Genomic DNA, 24,752 nt, shown 5'->3' with positions numbered 1-24,752 from the left:
GTTTGGCAATTATAAATAAAGTTGCTATAGACATCCATGTGCAGCCAAAATGCTGTGGCTTGTTTCTTTGATTTAGATCATGTATTATTTGTCTTTTGCTAGTTTTCTGTTCCCTTTGTTGTAGCAGGAAAGATCTTTAATTCTCAATCCAGTAACTGACTAGCCACTTACTTATCATTTCAGGCAGGTAAGGGTTTGTCAGCACTTACATTTTACTATTCAGTTCTGTAAGTTTTATGGAAAATATTTCGTATTCTGATCAATAGGTGGAAAAACAGTTAATTATGTTTTAACCATCCTGTATTGATTTTCATTCTGTTTTTACTAGTTATTATTTTTTTTAATGTGAAATCAGGAGAATTGACCATCAGAAAACAAGTTAAAACAGATTCTACCACACTGATTTCTTTGTTGCACAATTGATTTCTGAATGTCACTGGAGAATATATATGTAAATGTTCTACCACAAATCTAAGGGAATTATTTTATCTTATATTTCAACTTCTCTACTACATAACATGTGTCACTATATGGACTGGCCCATAAGCCTAGAATTTTGAATAGAATTATCATTAAAATACTTTTCTTTACTATCCAAGATCAATACAGCATTGCCTTATTTGCTTTGACCCAGATATTTTGTTTTGTTTTGTTTTTCCTGCAGGTAACCCTACATACACCACCACAATATTCCACAAAATTAACCAAGTTTTCAATTATGTTGGTATGCAAAAATTAGTGTGGGTTCAGTTACTTCTTTAAATTTCTAACTTCTATTTTTCTCAATCATTCCATTCATATAGTGACAGAATATAAAATCTATGAGATAATTTTGGCTTCTAAAATTCCTATCAAGCCTTTTTCTTTTATAACATTGCTTGTACATATGCTTCTTCAAATTAATTTTGTAGTTCCTTTGAAACTAATCTTTGACACCAAACTTTTCTTATGGCTTTTTTCATCTCTGTATTTCTCAGCGTATAGATTAAGGGATTGAACATAGGAGCGATGGTGGTATAAAATAGTGCAAATATTTTATCCTCAGGGTAAGTAGTAGGAGGTCTAAGGTAGATAAAGATTGAAGGTCCAAAAAATAAGATGACCACAGTGATGTGAGACCCACAGGTAGAGAGGGCTTTGCGTCTTCCCTCACCTGAGTGATTTCTTAGAGTGAATAATATAATGACATAAGAAATAAATAAGACGACAAAGATAACTAAGAGGATAAGTCCTGAATTGGCAACCACAAGGATACCAGTGACGTAGGTATCAGTACAGGCAATTTTAAGCAAAGGGAAGATATCACAAAAATAGTGATCGATTTCATTAGGACCACAAAAAGGCAACCGGACTGTCATAGACAATTGAGGAAAGGAATGGAGGACCCCACCAGCCCAGCCAGCTAAGACTAGGAGATTGCATCTTGTCCTATTCATGATAGTCGTGTAATGGAGAGGTTTGCAGATGGCAACATAGCGATCAAAGGCCATGGCAGTGAGAATAAAGATCTCAATACTGCCAAAGAAGTGCATGGCAAAGGCCTGTAACATGCAGTTATCATAAGAAATGGTTTTTGTTCCCTCTAGCAAGTCACCAATTAATTTGGGTGTAACACTAGAGGTATAGCAGATGTCCATGGAGGATAAGTGGCTGAGGAAATAGTACATTGGTTGGTTAAAAAGAGGGCTGCATTGAATGGATATAAGGATCAGAAGTTTTCCTACCAACAGGGCAACATAACAGAATAAAAAGAGCACAAAGCAAAATATTTGTATGTTCTGTTCATAAGAAAGTCCCAAAAGAATGAATTCTGAGATGTTTCTCTGATTTTCCATATATTTGAGCTGGGTGTATCATATACACAAATGAATGATGTATCTGAAAGAAATAAAACATAAATTTTATGAAAGCTAACAGTACAAACATAATAATATAAAATTTACTAAAAATAGATTGACATGAATGTAATATTAATATTCACAACTTCTTGAATTAAGCTTCTTTAGTTTTTAATTGCTTCTTATTTTATAAATCTATTGTGGGATAGTTGTGTAATGGGAATAATTATATGCTTTACCCCACTTTACAAGTAATAATTTTAAATATTTAAGTAATATTTTGAAAATTTAAAACTAATTTTGACCCTTAGTTATATTATTTAGCTAACAAAGATTTTAAAAAATTGACCTAAGTCAGAAAATGCTTTTCTGCATATATTTTAAATGTGTATGTCTAATACATAAGGTTAACTTTCCTTTACTGACCATCAATGGCCAAATTCAGTGGATTATCTAGGAGTGAATTCTCAGGAAATGTAAATGTGTATAAACATCCCAGCCTGAACTGCTCAACTTTGATTCTTACAGAGCACACTTTTTGTTGCTATGTTATCGAACATTGCCAATGGATCACATTAAACCAATGTAATTACTGTTATATTAAAAAGCAAAGAATGTTTAAGAACTATACCACAGAAGAAAGAGTATCATTTAATGACTAAAATTGTAAAAAAAAAAAAAAAATAGCAATTTTAAAATTTATCTTATTTACATTTCATGTGGAAAGATAATTTAAAAAATATACAGTGTCATTGATGTTTGTGACGGCAATCATTAAAAGATAGGTGAAATAATGAAATTGCCCAAGTATTTTTGAATTTTGCATATGCCATGGCTTTTGCTAGAAATTAATGTGTTTTATTTATGACCTAAGAAACTAATGTCAATCCAAAGAGATGATAGAGAAGGTGGCTTTAGACAAACTTCAGGGTTAGGTAGCACACAGTGGTGTACGTGGCAATAAGGAATACATGAAAAATTGACAGTTATGCATCTTACATAACTAGTGCATAACCTTAAGATATTATGTAATCAGAGCAAAATGAGTGAAGGATAGAGACAATGCTCATCGATGAGGAATTATGTGCCTTAATTGGGTTTGCAAAAGCTAGCATACCTCCTATCTTAGTCTGGGTCTGAGGTAACAGTCAGATCTGTGCCCCCAGATGTTTATTTAAAAAATGCTTTTGTAGCAAGTCTATCTTGAAATCATCAAGTCTATCCTGAAATCATCAAGTCTAGTAATTCTCAAAATCAGTATCTATGTGTTTTATAGTCTTCAAGACTAGTAAGAGGTGTCATAGAGTTAACAGGTGGCATTTAAAAAATGCTCTGTACTGTGGAACATCAACTCTATTTTAAATTGAATTCAAAAGTCTAAATTCGCTAAGGGATGATTTTCAATTTGTTCCTATGTTAAGAATAGCCGCCAGTCACAGAGTGTTGCTCTTCGGTTAACCTTAACTAATGTGAGCCCTGAAAAGGTTTAGAGGGGCTGAGGCTCCACTTGTCTTCTACTTACTGCAACTGAAACTGATGTTTTGTGAATCAGATAAAAATAATGTTAATTTTTAAGATAATTTGTCTACCTAAAACAATTTGGTGTAAAGATTGTAAAGTAGACTGTGAACAATTTACAAGTAGAAACCACCTGACTAATCTGAATCTCTGATTTTAAGAAGAGGAGACTCTTATCAAGAGAATCTAAGCCATTTCTCGGGGCTGGAAGATAACACACTGTGAATACGAGACAACACGTCTGATTCCCCCTCACTCGGGGCTACATTTCATATCTGACTGCTGGAAGGGACGTCGGAAGGGTGTCGTGGAGGGCAGCAATGGAAACATGATTTTGAATTCCCATCTGAGTAGAAGAAGGCGGCAGGATGTTGGGTTATCAGACACTCAGTTTGTCTTCTGAATATTTAGGTATGTAAAGAGATACAAAGTATTTCATAGAAATATGCATTCGAGAACTCACTGATTCTAAAGCACTTTGAGTTAATTTTCTTTCAGTTTTAGCTAAATGCAAATTTCTTATGTCAAGATTCTTGTTTGGTTTCTAGATCATCATTGGCATTTTATCTACAAAAGCTCTTAAATCTCCCATCCTGTAATCTGAGGGAACTTGCTATATCATCAGAGTTAGCAGAGGGAAAAGGGAGAGGAGAATTACTGTCATATAAACTACATTTTGATCACAGAGATACTAAGGAAAACTATGTAAAAATTAAAGTCAAAACTAAAGGTATCACTGAAAGCATGGCTAGCACAGTGGCAACAGAGAAAGTCGTGGAAACACTAAGGAATGCTAAGGAAACTGGCCAGTGTCATCCTTGAATTAAATACTTAATCTCTTCAAGCTTCATTTTACTCATTTTACAATTATGGCATCATAACATAATCCACATTTCTAATGAGGACTACATGAGGTAATGTGAAATACCGCAGTGACGATGTGGTACACAACGCACACTTTTCTGTTACATACAATCTCTTCTCTTTAGTGATTAGTGCAGAAATTGTCTTGCACATATATACAATTAACATAAAAGGAAAAATAAAGAAAAAAGTCCAAAAATTCCCAACACGGTTTTAATAACTGACCACATAAACTTTAATTTCAACTTTCTATTAGTGTAAACCTTTAAGCTGGTTTGATGGGATTGTTCCTCTTAAGGAATGTTTAATCTTACTCACTAGCTAGATTTTTTTGCATTAGAAAAACATAGTCAAGCATTTACTTTACTTTTTGGTAGTAATAAACTTAATAAAATTTGAGTCCCTTTTGGTTTAGGCTATTAGCATAATAGTAGAAGCTCTTATATTTAAATTAAAATTTCCACTGCATATCAAACTTCTTTTTAATGTATCAGAATGTAGCATGCTATAAACTTACCTTAGTTAATTCCAATGAAACTAGTCTATTTCAGGATGACAGATGTTTTGAAATATAGGAAATTCTTTATATTTGTAGATATTCAAGTGTAAACTGGATTTTTCTTAATAGTAATATAAAGAAATGCATATAAACACAAGATTGGGAGACAATAAAATTCACTGTCAATTAGAAAATGTTTTAACTTTAACTCTATTGCTGTTATCAAGAACTTTGCTTATATATAAGGCACAATTAAAACTACAATATGGTAAAACATTTTTATAGTTATCAAATTATCATACGCTGTAAAATTGTAACCTTTAAATAAAATTATATAGAGTAAATATAAAGATAATATAATTAGCTTAGCACATGGTTGGTGGGGCCCTTCCCAAACCAAGGTGACATGGATAATTTACTACCATCAGATCTGAGTGGTTATCAGGCCAGTATTAGGATGCACTAGAAAGAATTCTACCCCAGATATTCACTCTGCCAATTTATCTTCAGTATAAAAATCTGCAATAAAATGTACAGAATTACAAACCAGTATCAAACACAGCCAGATTCATTCTCTGAAAATATTCTGGAAATCTCAACACATCTTAAAACTTCTTCAGGTTTGCAAGGGAAGTGGACTACAAATATGCATTAAAATTATCAGCCATGCCAGAAGAAGTAGGTCTTTATGCCCCAGGAAAGCAGGCTATGAACTTTGAATGCCCATTTAATGACTCAATACTAACTTACTAAAAAATAAACAGAAAATGTTTTAAAATTCCTACAAAAGCCAATACAGGTATTCAGGCCCTAGGAATCATCTGTTTTATGCCTATGCCTAAAGCAAATTTGGTTGGGAAGAACAGAATAGAAACCTAAGTGACAACGCAGAAATTAATAGGTCTTTGAAAGCTCTAAGTCATTGTATTCCCAAAGGCGTTTCTCAACAGACCCAGGACGAATGTTGCTAAGCCCCTGTCCATGGTGATGTCCCTGCTTCCCCTGGGTGTTTACTTTCCACCTTTACCTTATCTTGTCTCAGGCAGCATTGCCCTGGAGGCCCAAAAAGGCTACAGTCGGAGCAGTTCAGAAACTGACTGCTCTGTGCTCGTCCAGCTTTCCGAAGAACAGGAGGGAAACTGATTTAGCCTGTAATCATTTTAGGTTAGCTTTTAGAAAAATCTGAGATGAGGTAGGACAAAGACAACCAAATAAGGGCATTTACATTCCAAGTATGGACCATTTTCAAGATCCTAGGTGTGCAGGATAGATAGGTCAGTAAAATCCATGACTTTATTGTTGTAATTGGTGCAAATGTACTTGTTTCTTGAGTCTAATGTTGCTGGGATAGATGGTTGGGGAACAGAAAACAACGTAAAGAAAAGATTAAAAAAGATTCTCTTAATCGTAACCTTGGCATGATTAAGTGAAAAAGAGATGGGAAAACCAGACGAAGAGAGCACTCAAAGTACAGCAAAGCCTTCACCCTGTTCACCATTCTTTTCTTTTCCTTGTCACTGAATATTTACAGATTGTTTAGACCTGGCTTCATCTGCACACACGGAAGTTCATTGAGTCTCCCTCTCTGCCCCATATGCATAAGTATACATTATTTTTCATGCATTTAAAACTTAAGAAAATCAAAATTTGTATATCAAATCTGGTTGAATCAAACTATGCATAAGGATGCATATGTTGACATAAGAATTACTACTTCTAGTATGCATACAAAAATACAGTTGTTTTTGAAGTTTAAATAACAAACTCAAATAGCCAGTAAGCAACAGAATCAAGAAAATGGGTATTTTTCTAAGTTCAGTGCTTGCTTCCAGGCTTTGAAAACTTAGTATCCCTGAGTAAATGAAGTATTTTATCATTACAAGCAAGTATTTTTGTTAATCAATGATGCATAAGGGCACTTGGAATCAAGCTTCAGGGAAGAAAATCCAATACATCCAAACTATATGGAAATAAGGATATAAGAAATGAAGAAATGAATGATGTAACTAACAATCCTAAATAGGGAATAGAAAAGCAAATCTAATGTTCATTCTTGAAAGAGTAAATCAAACTCAGAAAACTTCGTTAAGATCACTCAAGAGAAAAAAGAAAAAAAACACATATTATCAATGGAGAAATGAAACATTTCTGCTAGTAGTGAAAAATTGTACAAAAATGTTGAAATAGAGTTGGGAAATGTCTACCCAAGCTCCATGTGCTATTTTCCAACAATTCTACTTCTAGGCATTTATTTATGATACTATACAACTGCATGACTAGCCCCAAGTGACATTAATGAGATACAGATACATAGTCATAAGACAAGGAATCTACCTGTGATTAGAGACATAATATGTTGCCCAAGCATGTGGTTCACACTTAGAGCACCCTTGTTGTAAGAAGTTTCAGAGAAGATCAGAAAATTAAGCTCAAATAGGGAAAAATCATTTATCTTTGGACTTAAAGTGAGATTATATAATCATTTCAGGGTCATAAATCCAAAATTCTAGAGCCGGTTTTATTACAGCATGTACCTGTGTGAATGAGGCACACAGGGTAAGAATCCTAGCACCCTGGACAGGTCAGGATTGAGGAGAGTAAATGTGCCAGAAACCCACTTCCAAGGGCCTAAAGACTGTCATGTGAAAACTCTCAGCCACCTACACGACCCACCAAGAACTAAAATGGGACTTCATGTGGACCATGTGAAAGTCAAGCGGCCAGACCACCATAAACGGTTCTCTCTCACCGGAGAACTTAGACTCCTGGCCAACGTGGTGCCTCTGGCACATCCCAGCCCTCACAATCACCTGATTGTGAGTATGTATTTGAATTCTCTGGTTCTGATAAAGGAACTGGACTGACACGTGGAGACTCAATTTCTAAGAAAGACCCCCTGATACAGTAGCTGCTAGTCCAGTCTTCCTTGTGGTGCACCCAATTCAGGTTTAGCAAAAGTTTTAGAACATGAATAAAATAAGACTATTTTTGCACAATCAGATGAAGCAGCCAGTCTGATATATACATCAGTGTGTTCTGGGAAAGTTCATAATGTAGGTACAGAGAAAAGGACAAACTATTTGGGGCAGGGGGAAGATTGTGTTGAAATACCCAGAACACATGACACCACAATTCTAAGCCTCACTCAGGTGCTGAAGAGGATGCTGGAATAGCCCAGATGTGTATAAATTAGCCCTCTCAGCAGATACCTAGAGACAGGAATAAAGCTGGGGAAAAGGGAGCGGGCTGGGAAGACTCTGAGGCAGGGAGTAACATAAAACCCCATCACTCACAGTTTTCACCTCCAATACTTCCCTTAGGTCCCATCCAAGACTTCTAAACTTCTCCCAGCCTGGAAGCTGACAGTCTTGAAGCTTAAATGATGGCTCTCTGTATTATGATTGTTCCTAAGCACATCATGGTATTCTTTTAAATAAAACTAAGTAATGATGGATTTTTAAATTACCAACATCTATGGTTGTAAATGTGTAATTTAAGAAAATATCTATGTAAATGAATAGATTTTTAAAAATCGTAATTAACAACCATAAATATTTTTTAAGTATTCTATGTTTACAATCACATACTAACAAAACAGTTTATCAAGTTCTTCTATACATTTACTTAGCATATATTTTGAGGATATTAGGCTTCGTGCTACAGGCTGGATAGTGGATCCTACAAAGAACACCTAGCATGTATATAACTAGTCATAGTTTGTATGTGGGCTTATATTATATATTCAGTATAGTTTTGACAGTTTGCAAACCTTGAGGAAAGGAAAAATAGAACTTGATAATAAAAGGCTACTTGGCTTTGTTGCACAGCCTTCTTTGTGATGGGATGGGAATTTCCCATAATCCTAGCGCAATATCCCAAAGACCTCCCCCCATACCACACACACAGACAAAATCATCACACACACACAGCACATGTATACACATCACATGTTTATACTTTAAAAAAATCCAAATGTTTCAGAAAATATTACATGAAACCTGATGAAACTGAACTATGAAAAGCTTGTCAAAACTGATTTCCTATAGAATGAACAGAATGTTCTCTCCTCATATTCCAGAAGTTTAATGGCTCCAGGAAATAAAAATAAAAAGAAAGAAAATTTATTAGCTAGGTATGTGAAAGGTTTGGTTGACCTGAAACAAATAGACCACCAGATATTTTTCGAGAAAGGATGAGTTTATTCAGGATCAACAGAGAATTGCAATTTGGGGTCTGCAACTATGACTAGTCATGTGCAAATCCCCCCAAAATAATGGGAAGGAGAACATTTTAGAGAAAGGAAAAGGAAGTTAGGAAGGCTATAGGAAATAAAGAGTTCACAGCTTTTCATTGGCCGAGTCCCTTCTCGAAAAGAAGAGTCTTTCCTGATTTTTTCTCTTCCTGTTGGGCTCTGTTGTCACAGGGTGTGAGAGCTCCCTGCTTCTGACTTCCCAACTCTATTTAGTTGAGGTTTCTGTTTATTAACTTCTTACAGTTATAACAGTGGAAACATTAAAAGAAGGGTGCCTAGCACTGAAGATAAACATTACATACAGTCTCTGTTTTTTTCCCTGGATTTTGTCTTGGTTGTAGTGCAGGAGCAATTCAGTCAAGAAAAATGTGTGGAAGCAATGCAGTCATTTGACTGAGGAAAAAAGTGCCTGGGCAGAGAGAAATGTCTAGTCATACAGGAACCAAAGCAAGAGGCTGAGACTGGGTTATGTGATTCAATGGGCAGGAGGGTAAACTATACTCAGAATAGTAGTGTCACCTCCGTTCTGAGTGAAGTGAGCCAGAAAGAGAAAGGAAAATACAATATGATGTCACTCCTATGTGGAATCTAAATAGAAAGAAAGAAAGAAAGAGAGAGAGAAAGAGAGAGAAAGAAAGAACAAAGGACACTATGAACTCTTCTACAAAACAGAGACAGACTCACAGACATTAAACAATCTTGTGGTTAACAGGGAAACGGGGATGGGAAGGGATAAATTTGGGAGTTTGAGATTTGCAAATGTTAGCCATTATGTATAAAAACAGATGAAAAAGTTTCTTCTGTATAGCACAGGAAACTATGTTCAATATTTTGTAATAACCTTTAATGAAAAGGAATATTAAAATGAATATATGTATGTATATGCATGACTGGGACATTGTGTTGCACACCAGAAAGGGACAGATTGTAACTGACTATACTTCAATAAAAAAATAAATAAACAAATGAATTGAAACGCTAAAATTGGGTTAAAAAAATAGTAGTGCCTCTTTAATGCATTAAATAAGTAAAGACATAGGGGGGTTGAGAGCCTGCTGAATTCCGTTCATTCCATGAATGGAACATGAGAATATTTTACATTTTTAGCCATTCTGACATTCCTTTTTATTATTATTAATGCATGACTGTTAATGACATAAGGAAGAGTTCTAGATATGTGAGAACAAGGTATGCAGTCAAAGAAAGAGAAAAAATAGAATCTTTGTATTTAATTCAGTATCTTAACTTGTGCCAAATTTACTGCTAGAAAAATAAGAGAGAAAAAGAAAATAAAGACATGGCACATAATCGTCTGTCACAATCATATTAGAAAAAAACTCAGTTCATAAGAAGTTATGAAGGCACCAGGTTATTTGAAGTAGATTAAATGCACAGCTGAATGGCAAAGAAGGAACAAGGAAGGAGTCAGACATATTTCTACTCTGCTGATGGATCTGCAACATCTTCCTGAACAAGATAATCCCTGAATTATATGTAAGATGTGGACCCTACAGCAAGCAGGGTGGGGGATCCTAAGCAGAGACAAAAGAAAAAACACTCACTGAGGTGAAAGATTTTAGAATATATTTAGAGAATGTCGGGGGTCCAGTGTAGCTGGACAAAAGCATCTAGCAAAGGCAAGTAAAGGGAAAGAGACAGGGAAAGAGGAAAAGCACCTAATGAGAAATGCTGGTGGCCACACGCCGTGCTAAAAATTCACACATATTAGCCGAAGTAGTATTGCATCTTCATAAACTATAACATTAAACCATTTCATGGATATTTTTTAAGTGGAGACCTGTAAGTAAAGCAAATTGCCAAAACCAGGAGATAAATCTTGCAGAGGTAGCTGTCACCCAGGTCTCCCTGACCCCAAAGCCTATCACTGTAACTCCATACTGTCTTCCCATGTAGTGACTTCTGACGTTAGTAAATTAGACTTGGACCAATATTTTGGATAAACAAGAAGATTGGATTTTATTACAAGGTAAACAGTATTCCATACAAATTTATTGGCGGGGGTGGGGGAAGTGACATATCAGCAGTGTGCTTGAGGAGAGCGTTTCTTACATTTCTTGAATCCAAGAGATCACACCTGGAACTAGTCGGACACGACAGTGCAGGCGGCAATCTGAATCACAGTAACTTGCTTCTTTGGCTCATACGACGTCCGAAGTTATTTGGTCCAACTCCCCAGAGAAAGCGTATATGCTTCCTCTAACACCTCAAATGATAAATGCCCTGGCGACACAGGATCGAAAGTACAAAAATATCACTTTATTTACTTAAATTCTGAATGTGCCATTTAATTTTCTTGAACTGTTGTTCATTCAGTTTTATTGGCATAATTATCACATAGCATCCTGTAAGCGTAGGGTGTGTATGTGTGCTACAAATTGAGAGAACTCTGCGTCCTCCTATAGAGGACTGTGTTCTAAGATTGTATTATATGAGTTTAAGAAACTTCTAGGACAAGAATAATGACAACCGTCACCATCCCTAGAATTAGCAATCACTAACATATTAACAACATAAATATCTTTGCACGTAGGTTCAAAAAAGGCTTCATACCTCATAAGTAGTGAACTATCTAATTAGGACCATAGAAAGTTAACCTGAGCAAATTGGGTAAAAATAAAACATTAGATAAAGGGTAAAGATGGAACTCCTAGTTACTCTGAAACACATGGCTCTTTTTCTTTGATGATGGAAGCATAAAGCATCAATCCCTTTTAACACCAACTGGCCCCATCTTGATTCCGTTACTTTGATTCATCTCTTCATTTTTTTTTTTTTTTTTTTAGGAAAGACATATGGGTTCTTCAATCCATGTGCCCATTTAAATCGGAAGGTTTTATTTTTCTTTCTTAAATGATGAAAAACAACTTGGTAATAAAACTTGACATTTTCAAAATCAACCATTTAAACTTTACCAAATGCCCTGTGATGTTTTCTTCAGAAGAGAATTTACAATCTGGTAATATTTTTTGTTTCATGAGTAGCTTGCCAAAATAGCAACTTGTCCAATTATTCTCTGCTATGAAAATTCTATTTAATTAGATCTCCCTCATTAATTTTCCGCTCCTTATCCTCCGTGTAAATTATTTTTTAACGGTTGTAATTTGTGTATTGCATTTACATAGCTAGAAGTGTTTGTGTATTTCACTTACCCTGTTCATATAATCCCATTACTCATTCTCTTTTGTCTTATGGTGTTTGCTCTGTTTTCTAATAGATCATTTTTATTTTGCATCCTACTGTAGATTCAACTAAATACATTTTATAAAACAATTTTCAGGTTTCTCAGATGTCTCCTCTCCATGACAGTCACATAGATAATTCACTATTGCCACTCATTTTCAAGAATTGTGTCACAGTATTTTTTTATTGTAGTTTGTTTGATCCCTTATTTCTTTTTTGTCTATGTTTTTCTCATATGACAGGAAAGGTTCTGAATCCAGTAACTTGTGATTTTCTTACTAATTTATTGCATTTTATGGTTCAGTTCCTTTACTAATTAAAAAATAGTTCTGACCACTGGGCAGAAGGGAAGTGAATATGTTTTCAATCTTTGAGTAACTGATTTCATTCTATATTTTCATTTTTCCCTCTGATAGGAAGTCAAGGGAGTTAACACCAAAGAATTAATTTAAATCAAATTCTATTATACCAATTTTTTGTCATGTAACTTATTTCTTGAGGTAATTTAGGTGAAGATCCTATCATAAATTAAAACTCGGTATTAAAATTGTGGATATACTCCTTTGTAATACAGAAAGTTTCATCATGTAAAACATCCTGTAGTCTTGTCATTAAACCTGATTTTTGAATAAATTATTATTAAATTTTTCTCTTTTACATCAAAATTCATTGCTTCTTTAGCATTGCTTTAAATGCTGTAACTCAGATGCTTTTATGCATGTGTCACTCCTCACACTATCTCAAAACCCCACAGATTTAACTAAATGTCAAGCTTATTCTATGTATGGTTCAATAAGTATTTCATTCATAGTTACTAAGTCCTTATGTCTGTCATTTATGGAATGATAACAAGGGAACAATTAATCTGTGAGATACAGTCTAGCTCTTTGATTCCACATTTAGCTGCCCCCATCCTTTCTTTTTTATAAAGATGTTTGAAACCAGACTTTTCTCATGGCATTTTTCATTTCTGAATTCCTCAGTGTGTAGATTAAGGGATTGAACATAGGTGCAATGATGGTGTAAAACAGTGCGAGTACTTTATCCTCAGGGAAAGTGGTGGGAGGCCTAAGGTAGGCAAATATTGAAGGAGCAAAAAATAAAATGATCACAGTGACATGAGACCCACAGGTAGAGAGGGCTTTGCGCCTTCCTTCAGCTGAGTGATTTCTTAAAGTGAATAATATAATGACATAAGAACAAAATAAAACTGCAAATGTCACTAAGGCCACCATTCCTGAACTGACAAGCATAATGACACCAGGGATGGAGGTATCAGTACAAGCAATTTTTAGCAAAGGAAAAATATCACAAAAATAGTGGTCTATTTCATTAGCACCACAGAAGGGCAGCTGGATTACCATAGAAAATAGAGGAAAGGAGTGAACAGCTCCACCAGCCCAAGCAGCTGAGGCTAGAAGATTGCACCTCATCCTGTTCATGATGATCATGTAGTGGAGAGGCCTGCAGATGGCAACGCAGCGATCAAAGGCCATGACTGTAAGAATTAAGACTTCAATTATTCCAAAGAAGTGCATGCAAAAGACCTGTAACATGCAGTTACCATAGGAAATGGTTTTCCTTCCCACCAGCAAATCAGCAATTAACTTGGGCGTAACGCTGGAGGTATAGCAGATGTCCATGGAGGATAAGTGGCTGAGGAAATAGTACATTGGTTGGTGAAAAAGAGGACTGCATCGAATGGAGATGAGAATCAGAAGGTTTCCTACCAACAGGGCAACATAACAGAGTAAGAAGAGCACAAAGCAAAATGTTTGTACGTTCTGGTCACTAGAGAGTCCCAGAAGAATGAATTCTGAGACATTGCTCTGGCTCTCCATCTAGTTCATACTGGCCCTTATTATAAACAGATGGCGTAAATATCTGAAAAGAAAAAAATCATGAATCTGTATTTAAAAATAGCAGCAGGATAATAATATCAAGTTTATCAAAAATTATATGACATTCATTGAATAGTAATATTCACTATTCCTTATGCATAGATTCAAGTTTTTTTCCCCTCTTATTTTACAAATCTATGGTTTAATAATTCTGTCATGGGAAAAATGAAGTAATTTTCAACATTATTGTCAATGATTATAGAATATTTAAATGTTAGTTTGATTTTTTAAAAAATTATCATTGCTAATTATATTATTTAGAGGACAATAAAAGTATAATATATGTAATTTCAAAATTTGCACATTTTTAAATGCATGTGCCTTATCCATAAAGTCAAGCGCACTTCTTCCAGGATGATCTTGACAAGTTCTCTATTTTATTTGGGAGTATATCCTCAGGAATGCAAATGTATTAAAAATACATCAGCTTCAATTGTTTAATTTGTTTAAAGGATCATCTTCCTTACCATGTGAACAAACAATACAAATTGGACATTTGAAACTAAAATAGTTTCAGGAACATTAAAAACAGAGAAGGATTGAAAATGATGTACCAAAATATAGAATTTCAACAAAGTGAATTTGTGAAATATAATCAGCAACTTCATTCATTTCTTCTATCTAAATTTTACAGCTAAAGAAAAACTTGCGTGTAGAATCAATGTAAATTTCTGATGGCAAATGATACATGCAAGATAAAAATAAATTGCCCAATCGTATTTGAATTGTCCATATTTCATAACTTTTCCTAGGATTTTATGTGTTTTATACACAAGCTAAGCAATAAAAATCAATAAAAGAAGATGATACCGAATTTAGCTCTAAGGCAGACTTATTGTCAGCACTCAGTGACTGTTGCAGTAATGAATGGATGAAGGATTCAAGTTTTTCATCTTTAGTACAATCTTGATACATTACTTATACAGAAGGAAATAGCCTGTAAAATATAGAGTGCTTTCCGAAAACTATTCTATAAAGTGTTGAGGGATTCAAAGACACCGAGTGGGGATGTAAACCCTACAGTACCCTCTCAACCTCAATCTGACCAGATGTAGGCACCACACCTAGGCACTCAAAACGACTATAAAATACAGAATGCCTTTGTAGTGAAGGTACTTGGAAGCCATCATTTATAGCAATTCACAAATTCAAAACTTGTTTCTTTAAGATCATTTTAGATGGTAAATAGGAAATTGGTACAGCATTTAAAATGCTCAGTACTATGAGAAACCAACTCTATTTTAAGTTATTATTCAACTCTAATTTCACCAGGAAGAAAAAAATAAAAGCTCAATTTGTTCCCATTATGAATTCAGCATTGTTACAATGCTTCCTAATGTCTAATTTTCTTTTTGTTTTTAACAAAGCAACAATCACGATCAGGCTAACAGTGTCCAGCAGTTAGCAGTATCTAAATAGAGTTAAGTAGATTTTTGTTTCACTGATCAGTTACTTCCTTACCTTGTTACAGTTAATGCTGATTCTTCATTTAGGAGAGAGCATACTATTTACCTTACTGATAGATTAATTTACCTAAAACAAATCGATTTAAAGACAACCATTCGATAAGTAGGATGGTAAACAACTTAACCTGGGTATCACTTAATACACCCAAACCACCAATTTCCTATAGAAGAGATTCAGGTCAAGATAATCTAAGTAATTCCCTAGCATGAAAAAATAACACACTGTGAATATTGGAGGACAGATGTTCTGATTTCCACTCAGTCTGGGGCTGCTTTCCATGCTGGAGAGCAGAGCAAGATGGGGTGTCATGGGGTGTCATAATATGAATAATTATGGGGCTGTATCTTGAAGTTAGTATAAATATGTGGTCCAGGATTCTGTATTCTAAACCATTTTGATGTTTTCCATCAGTTTTAGCAAAATGTGCATTCCTTAAGGTAAGATCCTGGCACTTTCTCTAGGAAATCATAGATGTTCAATCCATGATAGGTCTTAAAAATCCCATCCCAAATTCTGAGGGAAAATACTCTTATAACCCAAGCTATTAGCAGAAGTGAAAAGAACATGTATTACAATCAGATGAAAGAATTACTGCCATTAAAACAATAATATATTCTTGATCATGTTTTCTCAGTTATCTCAATTTGTCAAATAATTGAAATCACAAAGGAAGAAATATTATGCATCTGCTTTATAAGTGACAGGAAGAGTGGCAGCAGAGAAAGAGGTAGAAACAGGGATAATAAACAAGTATAATAAATTGAATGGTAAACTGTTCTGATTCAAATTGTGTTTCTGTAGCATTAACCATCCGAATATATTAAGAAAAACAGTTACTTAGATATTTCTAATAGTCAAAGGTTTGACATTAAGTGAAATGTGCCCTGATTTTTGTCTTATTTCACTTTAATTGTAGTTCCACAGAATGAAGGTGTAGAATTTCAAATCTAAGCAATTATGCGAATGTTCTATTAGAAATCAGTCACCTCGTTCAAGCACATACACTATCCAAACATTTTTTCATCATTTTCATTAAATGTGTTCTTGTTCTATACATCAAATATTTTTAACAATAAGCTCAGGAAACAGGGCTAACTTCCTCCCCTTCCATACTATTTGTGAACATTGAGCTTGTTGCTAACCTCTTAAAGCCTCGTTGTCCACATTTATAGGTTTGATCTACTACTATGTAATTTAGAAATATAATGAGTAAGACAAGAAATAATTTGAAATACCAAGTGTCATAACACAGCTCTAAATTGCACATATTAGTCTACTTTTCCTTTGTGCATTTTTTGAATGAGTAGTTTCTGAAATGGTCATGCACATGTATATAACCAAGTCCAATGAAGAAATAAAGAAAATAAAACAAAAATATCACAACATAGATTTACAAGGAGGATCAGAAAGTGTCAATTTTGACAACATGTTAGTAAAACAAAATAAAATACTCCATGAGGTCGTTTGTCTAGAGTATTACTCAATACTGATTATTATTAAGTTGAATTTTTTTTTGCCCTACAAAAATATATTTAAATTATTACTTTTACTTTTTGGTAGTGTTGCACAAAAATTCTGCATTTTATTTTGGTTGTGCTAGCAAAATAATAAGAATAATTTTTCTCAAAGTAGTATTTTTGTGATAAGTTCAAATTTTCTCCTAGGAGTATCAGAGTATGCTCTGCTGTAAACTTACCTTAATTGAATCAGATAAATCTAGTTTATTTTAGGATGGTAAGGGTTTTGAAAGTCAGGAAATCACTTGTCATTGGATATATGCAAGCATAAATGGGCCATTTCTTAAAAAGAATATGGAGGAAAATATAGAAGCACCAAAACAGAACTCAATGTAATTCACTGCAACTTGAAGATTTTATAATTTTAATAGAACTGTTCTTGTTCTCAACTGGAATTCTGCTTGTGAATAATATATGATTAAAACTAAAGGTAACTAAATAATTTTATAGTAATCAAATGATCTTAGGCTGCAGGAGAAAATATACTTAATAATTAAACCAAACAGAATAAATTTAAGTGATGTTCAACCACCCTAAAGTACAGAAAAATATTCTCCAAAACAAGTGACATGGTTACTTTACTAATTCATTGACCAACAGATCCTAGTGGCTTCAAGATTAATTTTAGGCTGAATTAGGAAGAACTCCCACCTGAGATACTTACTTTGCTGACCCTTCCTCAGTACTTAAATCTGAAATAAAATGCAGATTTACAAACCAGTTATTCAAACATATTTAGGTCAATTGTATAAATTATTTTGAAAATCTCAACATGTCTTAGAAAATCGTATACATCTGCATGGGGACTGGAACATAAATCATGGGTTTGAACCCGTGGGTCTTCAGACTATAAAATAAATAAATTTAAAAGAAAAAGGTTTTGAAATTCTCACAAAAGCAAACATACATTTTTCATTCCTGGGAGCCATTACTTTATGCCTATGCCTAAGAAGAAATTTGGCTCAGAAGAGCAGAGAATGTCTTATATGATAACGCAAGAATTAATAGGTCTTTGGATATTCTAAGAAATTATATTCCCAGTGGCACTTCTGAGCAGAGCTTCACCAAAAGCCTCTGAGCTGCTGTCCAAGGTCACATCCCTGGAACTGTGGGCATGGTCTGCCTATAACTTTACTTCTCGTTCTGTGTTCTCCTGGCTCAGGCACTGTTTCTCTGGGGGCCCAACGATGCGCTAGTCAGACAGAGTTCAGGAAAGTCTGCCTGCCCGACCATCAGCTTGCTTTCACAGGAAAGGAGGAAAAATAAAGTAGCATGGAACAATGTAAGTTAGTGTTTGAGAAAACCTGAGATGAGGAAAGACAAAGAGAACCAAAGGCAAGCAGCTACAGCCCAAATATGGGTCCTTATCTAGAGTGGCCTTCTGGGGTAGATGGCATCTGTCTGTGTGTAGACTGAGCAATGGAATCAGTGACCTTCAATATTAAGACAGGAATAGGTTCATTTTCGGCAGGGACTAACCTTCCTGGAATTGATGGTTGAGGAAATGGAGGAAGGAGAAAAGGTAAAATGACAGACATTCTGTTCTTCATACACATTTCAAAGCAGAAATGATTTATCATTGAGAATATAATAAAAATACCAGAGAAAATCATCAAATAATGTATAACATAACTTTTTTTTACCATTTTGTTTTTCTCCTATGCCACTTCATTTCTGCAGGTCATATACACTCAGCCCAAAATGCACACCCTTAAGTTCAGGTCATCAATTCCTTCTCTCAGACTCAAATCCATGTATTAAAAGATTCCATCAAACATGTAAGACTTCAGGAAATCAATTTTTATGTTATCTTATATGGCACAAAATAATTGTAATAACAACTATTTATTGAGAAATTGCATAGTGCTTCAAATTTATTACACAATTTCATCCCACAATAATGCATATTTTGACAGAAGTGGAATTTCCTCTATTGTGCTGATAAGAACATGAGCCTCTAGAAGTTAAATGACTAGCTCAGACAGCTACTAAGCAGAATAATAATTGTGTGCCTTTTGTGAATGAAACAGATTTTTTTAAATCAGTTTAGAATTACTTCCATGCTTTGAAAGTTAAGCAAACTTGAGGAGATGAGAGATTCTATCTCTTAAGAATGAAGGATATCAGAACCCAGTGTTTTGCTGGTGGTTCATTTCAACATGATTTAGCCTGATGGTGATCTTACTTCACTTGAGCTCACATGTGTCAATACACAGAAGGACCTCGCTGGTCCTATCTCTACCCATCACTCACACACACACAAACACACACACACACACCAGGACACTTGTTAGAGATGTATGCTAGCACCCCATTTACAACCCCAATTCATGAGTTTGTCACAGGTCATCTGGAATTGTTCTGCTGAGAATTGATTTTGTTCTATTTACCCCCTTTTTTTAGACTCCCTTTCTAATACTTTTTATGTCATGGATTATATGAATTTATTTACAGGATTGGCTTCTAATCATTTCTATGTCTCTGAGTCTATTTCTGATTTGTAAATAAGTTCACTTGTATCATTTCTTTTAGATTCCACATACAAGTGACATCATATGACATTTGTCTTTGTCTGACTTATTTCACTTACTATAATCATCTCTAGGTCCATCCATATTGCTGCAAATGGCATTATTTCTTTCTTTTTTATGGCTGAGTAGTTTTTTTTATTTATTTATTTATTTATTTATTTATTTATTTATTTATTTATGCCACAACTTCTTTATCCAGTCATTTGTTGATGGACATTTAGGTTGTTTCCACATCTTGTTTATTGTAAATGGTCCTGCTATGAACATTGGAGTGCATGTATCTTTGCAAATTAGTTTTCCTTCTGGATATATGTCCAGATGTGAGATTGCCAGATCATATGGTAACTCTATTTTTAAGGAACCTTCATACTCTTCTATTTAAAATAGCCAGGATATGGAAACAACCTAAGTGTCCTTCAGTGGATGAATGGACATAGATGTGGTATAAATGCACAGTGGAATAATAGTCAGCCAATTCATTCCCAAAGAAGGAATCCATGCCATTTATGACAACGTGGGTGGACCTTGAGGACATTACACTAAGTGAAATGTCAGGCAGAGAAAAGCAACCACTACATGGAATCATTTATGTGTGGAGTCTAAAAAAATAATTTTAAAAGTTCAAACTCATAGAAAGTAGAAAAGAGGTTTCAGGCAATGAGGATGTAGGAAGTCAGGGAAAGTTGGTAAAAGATTGTAAACTTTCAGCTTTAAGATGAACACTGTCTGAGGATCTAAGGTTCAACATGGTGACTATAGGATATAACACCGTATAGTATAACTGGAGTTCGCTAGGAGAGTAGAACTTAAATATTCCTACCAAAAAGAAAAAAAAGTATTAATGAATGATTGATAATAAGGATAAGTTTTAGATATGTGATAACAATATATATTGTCAAATACAAAAGAGAATATAGCATCTTTTAATTTACTTTTGTAACTGTTTAATTGCATCTTAATTTGTGCCAGACATATTGCTAGAAAACAGAGAGATACAAACAAAGATGTGACATACAATCTTTGCCTCAGTCAAACAGGTAAAACACAGTTCACAAGAAGAAACACTAGCACAGAGCATAGGGTTATGTGATGTACAGTTAAGTGCACAGCTGAAAAGCAATAACGAGAACAGGGAAAGAATCGAAAATACTTCTGGCCTGTTGCTGGATCTGCAAAATAATCCTGAATAAGATCACCTCTGAAGTGTGAATTACACGTAAGACATGGACCCTAAAGCATAGGGGTGGGGGCATCCTAGTCAGAGGCGACAGAAGAAAATACTCAGAGAGCTGACAGATTTTAGGGTATGTTTAGAGGATGTAGGGGAGTCCAATGTAGCTGGATGAAAGCATCCAATCAAAGGGAATCAAGGGAAGAAAGGTAAAGAAAGAAGAAAAGAACCTAACATGAGTATCTGGTAGCCGTGCCCCTTGCAAAACACTCACAAGTGTTAGCCCACTCAATATTACATTTTATGATGTATATTATCTTATTTCATAGATGTTTTTAAAATGGAAACTAATGTAGTTAAAGCTAATTGCCAAGACAATGACATAAAAACTTACAAAGTCAGCAGTCACCCAGGTGTCCTTGATTCCATAGCTTATCATTGTAACACCATACTTTCTTTCAATGTGGTGACTTCTGAGATGAGCTAATTATAACTCGAACTAGTTTCAGAAAATTCTGATGGACAAGTGAGAAGGTTGGATTTTTTTTCCTGAAGAGAACAGTGTTCCATAGCAATTTTTGGAGAGATCTATAATATGATCAGATATATGCTTTAGAAGGATATATTTTTTGCATTCCTCAAATCCAAGTGCTCACATCTAGAACTAGCTGGACCTTTTAGAGCGCAGATTACCATCTGAGACACAGTAATTTGCTTCTTTGGCTCACATAATGTCAGAGGTCATTTAGTCCCACTCCTCAAAGAAAGCTTACATGCTTTCTGTAACATCTCAAATGATAAGTGTCCTAAGGACATGGACTGAAAAATCACTTTATTTGCTTCAAATCTGAATGTGCCACTTGAGACCATACCTTCCGCATGGCGACGTTCATCTCCATGTTTCGGAGGGTGCAGATGAGAGGATTCAGCATGGGGGCGATCACAGTGTAAAACACAGAGACCCCCTTATCCCTGTTCTCAGCGCCCGCACGAAGAACATGGGTATAGATGCAGGGAACGAAGAATAAAGCCACCACCATGATGTGAGAACTACAGGTTGAGAGGGCTTTCCGTCGCCCTGCGGAGGAGCGGGTTCTGAGATTACATAATATGAGTATGTAAGAAACCACCAGCACGAGAAAAATGACAACCACCACCATCCCCGAATTTGCTATCACTAAGATACTCACGACGTGAATGTCTTTGCACACCAGTTTCAAAAGAGGCTTCACATCACATAGGTAGTGGTCTATCTGATTAGGACCACAGAAGGGTAAACTGAGTACCATGAGAAGAAGAGCAACAGAATGCCAAAACCCCACAGCCCAGGCCAGGACCACCAGCATGTTACACCTCTGCCGGCTCATGATGGCCACGTAGTGCAGGGGCTTGACGATGGCCACGTAGCGGTCAAAGGCCATGGACACCAAGATGCAGATTTCCACACCTGCCAGCAAGTGGGCGGTGAAGAGCTGGGTCATACAGTTGTTATAGGAAATGTTTTTTCTCGCTGCAGCTAAGTCCCTGATTAGCCTGGGGACCACGGCGGAGGTGTAGCAGAGGTCCATGAGGGAAAGATGGCAGAGGAAGTAGTACATTGGTTGTCGGATTAGATGGCTGCAGGTGATGGTGAGGAAGATGATGGAATTCCCCATTAAGATGGCCAGGTAACAGAGCAGGAACAAGAAAAAGAACAGTAGCTCTATTTTCTTATTTTCCCACAGCCCCACGAAAACAAATTCCGTGACATTGTTCTGATTTTCCATGAGGTTGAGGTGAGTTCAGAGTACACAACAGACACTCAGTTCATCTGAAATGATACTGAACATAATACATCTTTAATGGAAGTTTTTTAAGATTTGGAGAGATTTATACATTGAAAATAATGTAGGTCATAGAAGATTTATTACAGAGTTAACCTATGTTTTAAGATTAAGGGCATCATATTTCAAATGATATTTAATGAAAGCATATTTTATGTTGGGAACATTTGTAAACATTTTGCAGGCATTAACTCATAACAACCCAGTAGCTCCTATTCTGATACTCATTTTACATACTGGAAAATGAGAAATAGGAGGGTTCAGTTAATTACACTAAATCATTAAGATATTAAATACCAATCTAAGATGAACCTGACCAATAACAGATTTCATGCTCTTCAGAATTATGCAACATCATTCACTGAAGAAATGATATTCCAGCTCTTGTCCATCTCTATAAAAGATATGTCACTCTCCATCCCTGCCTCTAGCTACCTGTGTAACACTAAGCAAGTCTCTCCCTTCTCCACGGGGGTATAATTCATGTGTAAGTCCCAATCACACATGAACATTCCATACATTCAGTGGAACTAAATATTTATTCTTGAAATTTAAAAAATGCTTTAATCATAGCAAAGTATACCTGAATTAGTTGAAAGTAGTTTCTGTGACTCTCCTTCTTGGCATGTGTGGTCAAGATTCAGAACATGAAGGGACCGGAAACAGAGAACTTAAGCACAACACTGGGCATCTGAATACAGGAAGACAGATTATTTTATATAAAAACTTCACTTTTTCCCCCAATTACTCTAAAGACATCTTTTAGAGGGTCCTGTTGATATGTTACAAACATGTTAGAGAGTTAGTAGGTTTCCGTTGACTGTTGACGAAATCCATGTGATTAAAGAATGACCTACTTATGTAAATACTCGGTTAAAACAGCGCTGCCATTTTGATGTAGTGTACCTAGGAGCAGAGAGTGAATATGTTGAGAGCATCACCTTTTACCCATGACCAAATACCCTCCACAGCAAAATCACAGCTTGCCTAAAAGATGGTAAATTTCAATGAATTTTTTTTAATAGTACCACTAAGGAACAATATGGTGTATTGGACAGATCCCTCATCTAATGACCAGGAAGATGAGCATCCAGTCTCACCAGTCCTTTTGGCTTTTTGTTGTGAGCACTGAGCAGAGCATCCTCTCTGAGCTACCTTCTTCAACTGGCAAGTGAAATTAATAATGATGGGTCTATTTGCTTTATATCAAGAGCAAAAATAATGAAATTCATGCAAAGAATATCCAGTATAAGGAATTTATGATTCTAACTTGTCAACTACACAGAATGGTACTCCAACAAATATTTCTGAAGAAAAACCAACTGTTTTATAAGAAAATAGACACCAACATGTTCCTGAGTTATTGATTTTTACCTTTAAATTTTGTGTTCTGCCACACGGACACTGGTTGAAGAACTCATATCAGACTTACATAAGTTTAAGGAAGAAATATGGGAATTGGTATGTTTGTTCTATGTACCAAACAGAGCAAAGCAACGTGCTTCTTTATATATAAATTAAGAATATCCAAACCTAGTCTATGTTTATATGGAAGACTCTGAGCAAATGATGTAAACAAATTTAAAGATAGCTTTTCATTATGATGATAATACAAAACAGTAGAAAAACTAAAGAATCAAAACTGTAGAATATGTAATTCCTGGTTTAGAATGTTTCTTAAACATTGGCACAAGCCTCAGCATCTCTGACCATCTGGACCAGTACTGCACTAGTTACAATGACTGAAAATCACTTTGGAAAATACCTTCTCATGGAAAAAGATGCCTTTAAAGCAAGTCCTTTTTTTTTCTGATCTTCTTTTAATCCATAAAAACTCCTTGTGACTTCTTTCTTTCTTTCTCCCTCCCTGTATCTTTCTCTCTCTCTCTGTCTTTCTCTTTCTCTCCACACATAAACACACACACACACACTCCCCCGTATCTGTGTTTAGATACACAGGGTTTTTGGAGTGAAGGAAAGATATTGAGTCCACCTTTTCACATACCTTTTAGTTAAAGAGTTTCTTCCAAAATTCCCTCCTTCAAACTTTAAATTACTTAAGAAAAATCTCTACAAGGCTTTGTTTGCAAAAGTATGTCAACTACAGTTTGAAAGGAAAAAGCGATTAAAAAAGCATATTAGAAAAAGTGATTTATAACTAAGGTCATGA

The 24,752-nt window shown here is 35.2% G+C and overlaps 4 protein-coding genes across 4 annotated transcripts in view; all 4 read right to left on the bottom strand.

Moving 5' to 3' along the window:
* Nucleotides 1-24,752, bottom strand: part of LOC102506531 (olfactory receptor 5D18) — a 159,941-nt gene that overhangs the window by 70,697 nt on the left and 64,492 nt on the right. The gene's annotated exons all lie outside the window — the stretch shown is intronic.
* LOC102508103 (olfactory receptor 4P4-like) lies at nt 900-1,963 on the bottom strand. The gene has a single exon (XM_006179027.2). The coding sequence runs from the start codon at nt 1,833-1,835 to the stop codon at nt 900-902; it is 936 nt and encodes a 311-aa protein (XP_006179089.1). The 5' UTR covers nt 1,836-1,963.
* On the bottom strand, nt 10,974-14,191 carry LOC102508341 (olfactory receptor 4P4-like). Its single transcript, XM_006179028.2, has 2 exons — nt 13,534-14,191; nt 10,974-11,212 (listed from the first exon to the last, which is right to left on the bottom strand). Exons 1-2 carry the CDS (start codon nt 14,011-14,013, stop codon nt 11,189-11,191), a joined length of 504 nt encoding a protein of 167 aa, XP_006179090.2. The 5' UTR covers nt 14,014-14,191; the 3' UTR covers nt 10,974-11,188.
* Nucleotides 20,606-22,525, bottom strand: LOC102508595 (olfactory receptor 4P4). The gene is made up of 2 exons (XM_006179029.2): nt 21,632-22,525; nt 20,606-21,347 (listed from the first exon to the last, which is right to left on the bottom strand). Exons 1-2 carry the CDS (start codon nt 22,523-22,525, stop codon nt 21,243-21,245), a joined length of 999 nt encoding a protein of 332 aa, XP_006179091.2. The 3' UTR covers nt 20,606-21,242.

The sequence above is a fragment of the Camelus ferus genome, chromosome 10, assembly GCF_009834535.1.
Source record: "Camelus ferus isolate YT-003-E chromosome 10, BCGSAC_Cfer_1.0, whole genome shotgun sequence".
Classification (NCBI taxonomy): domain Eukaryota; kingdom Metazoa; phylum Chordata; class Mammalia; order Artiodactyla; family Camelidae; genus Camelus; species Camelus ferus.
Note: the sequence above shows the minus strand (reverse complement) of the source record. Positions and strands in the feature narration are given on the sequence as shown.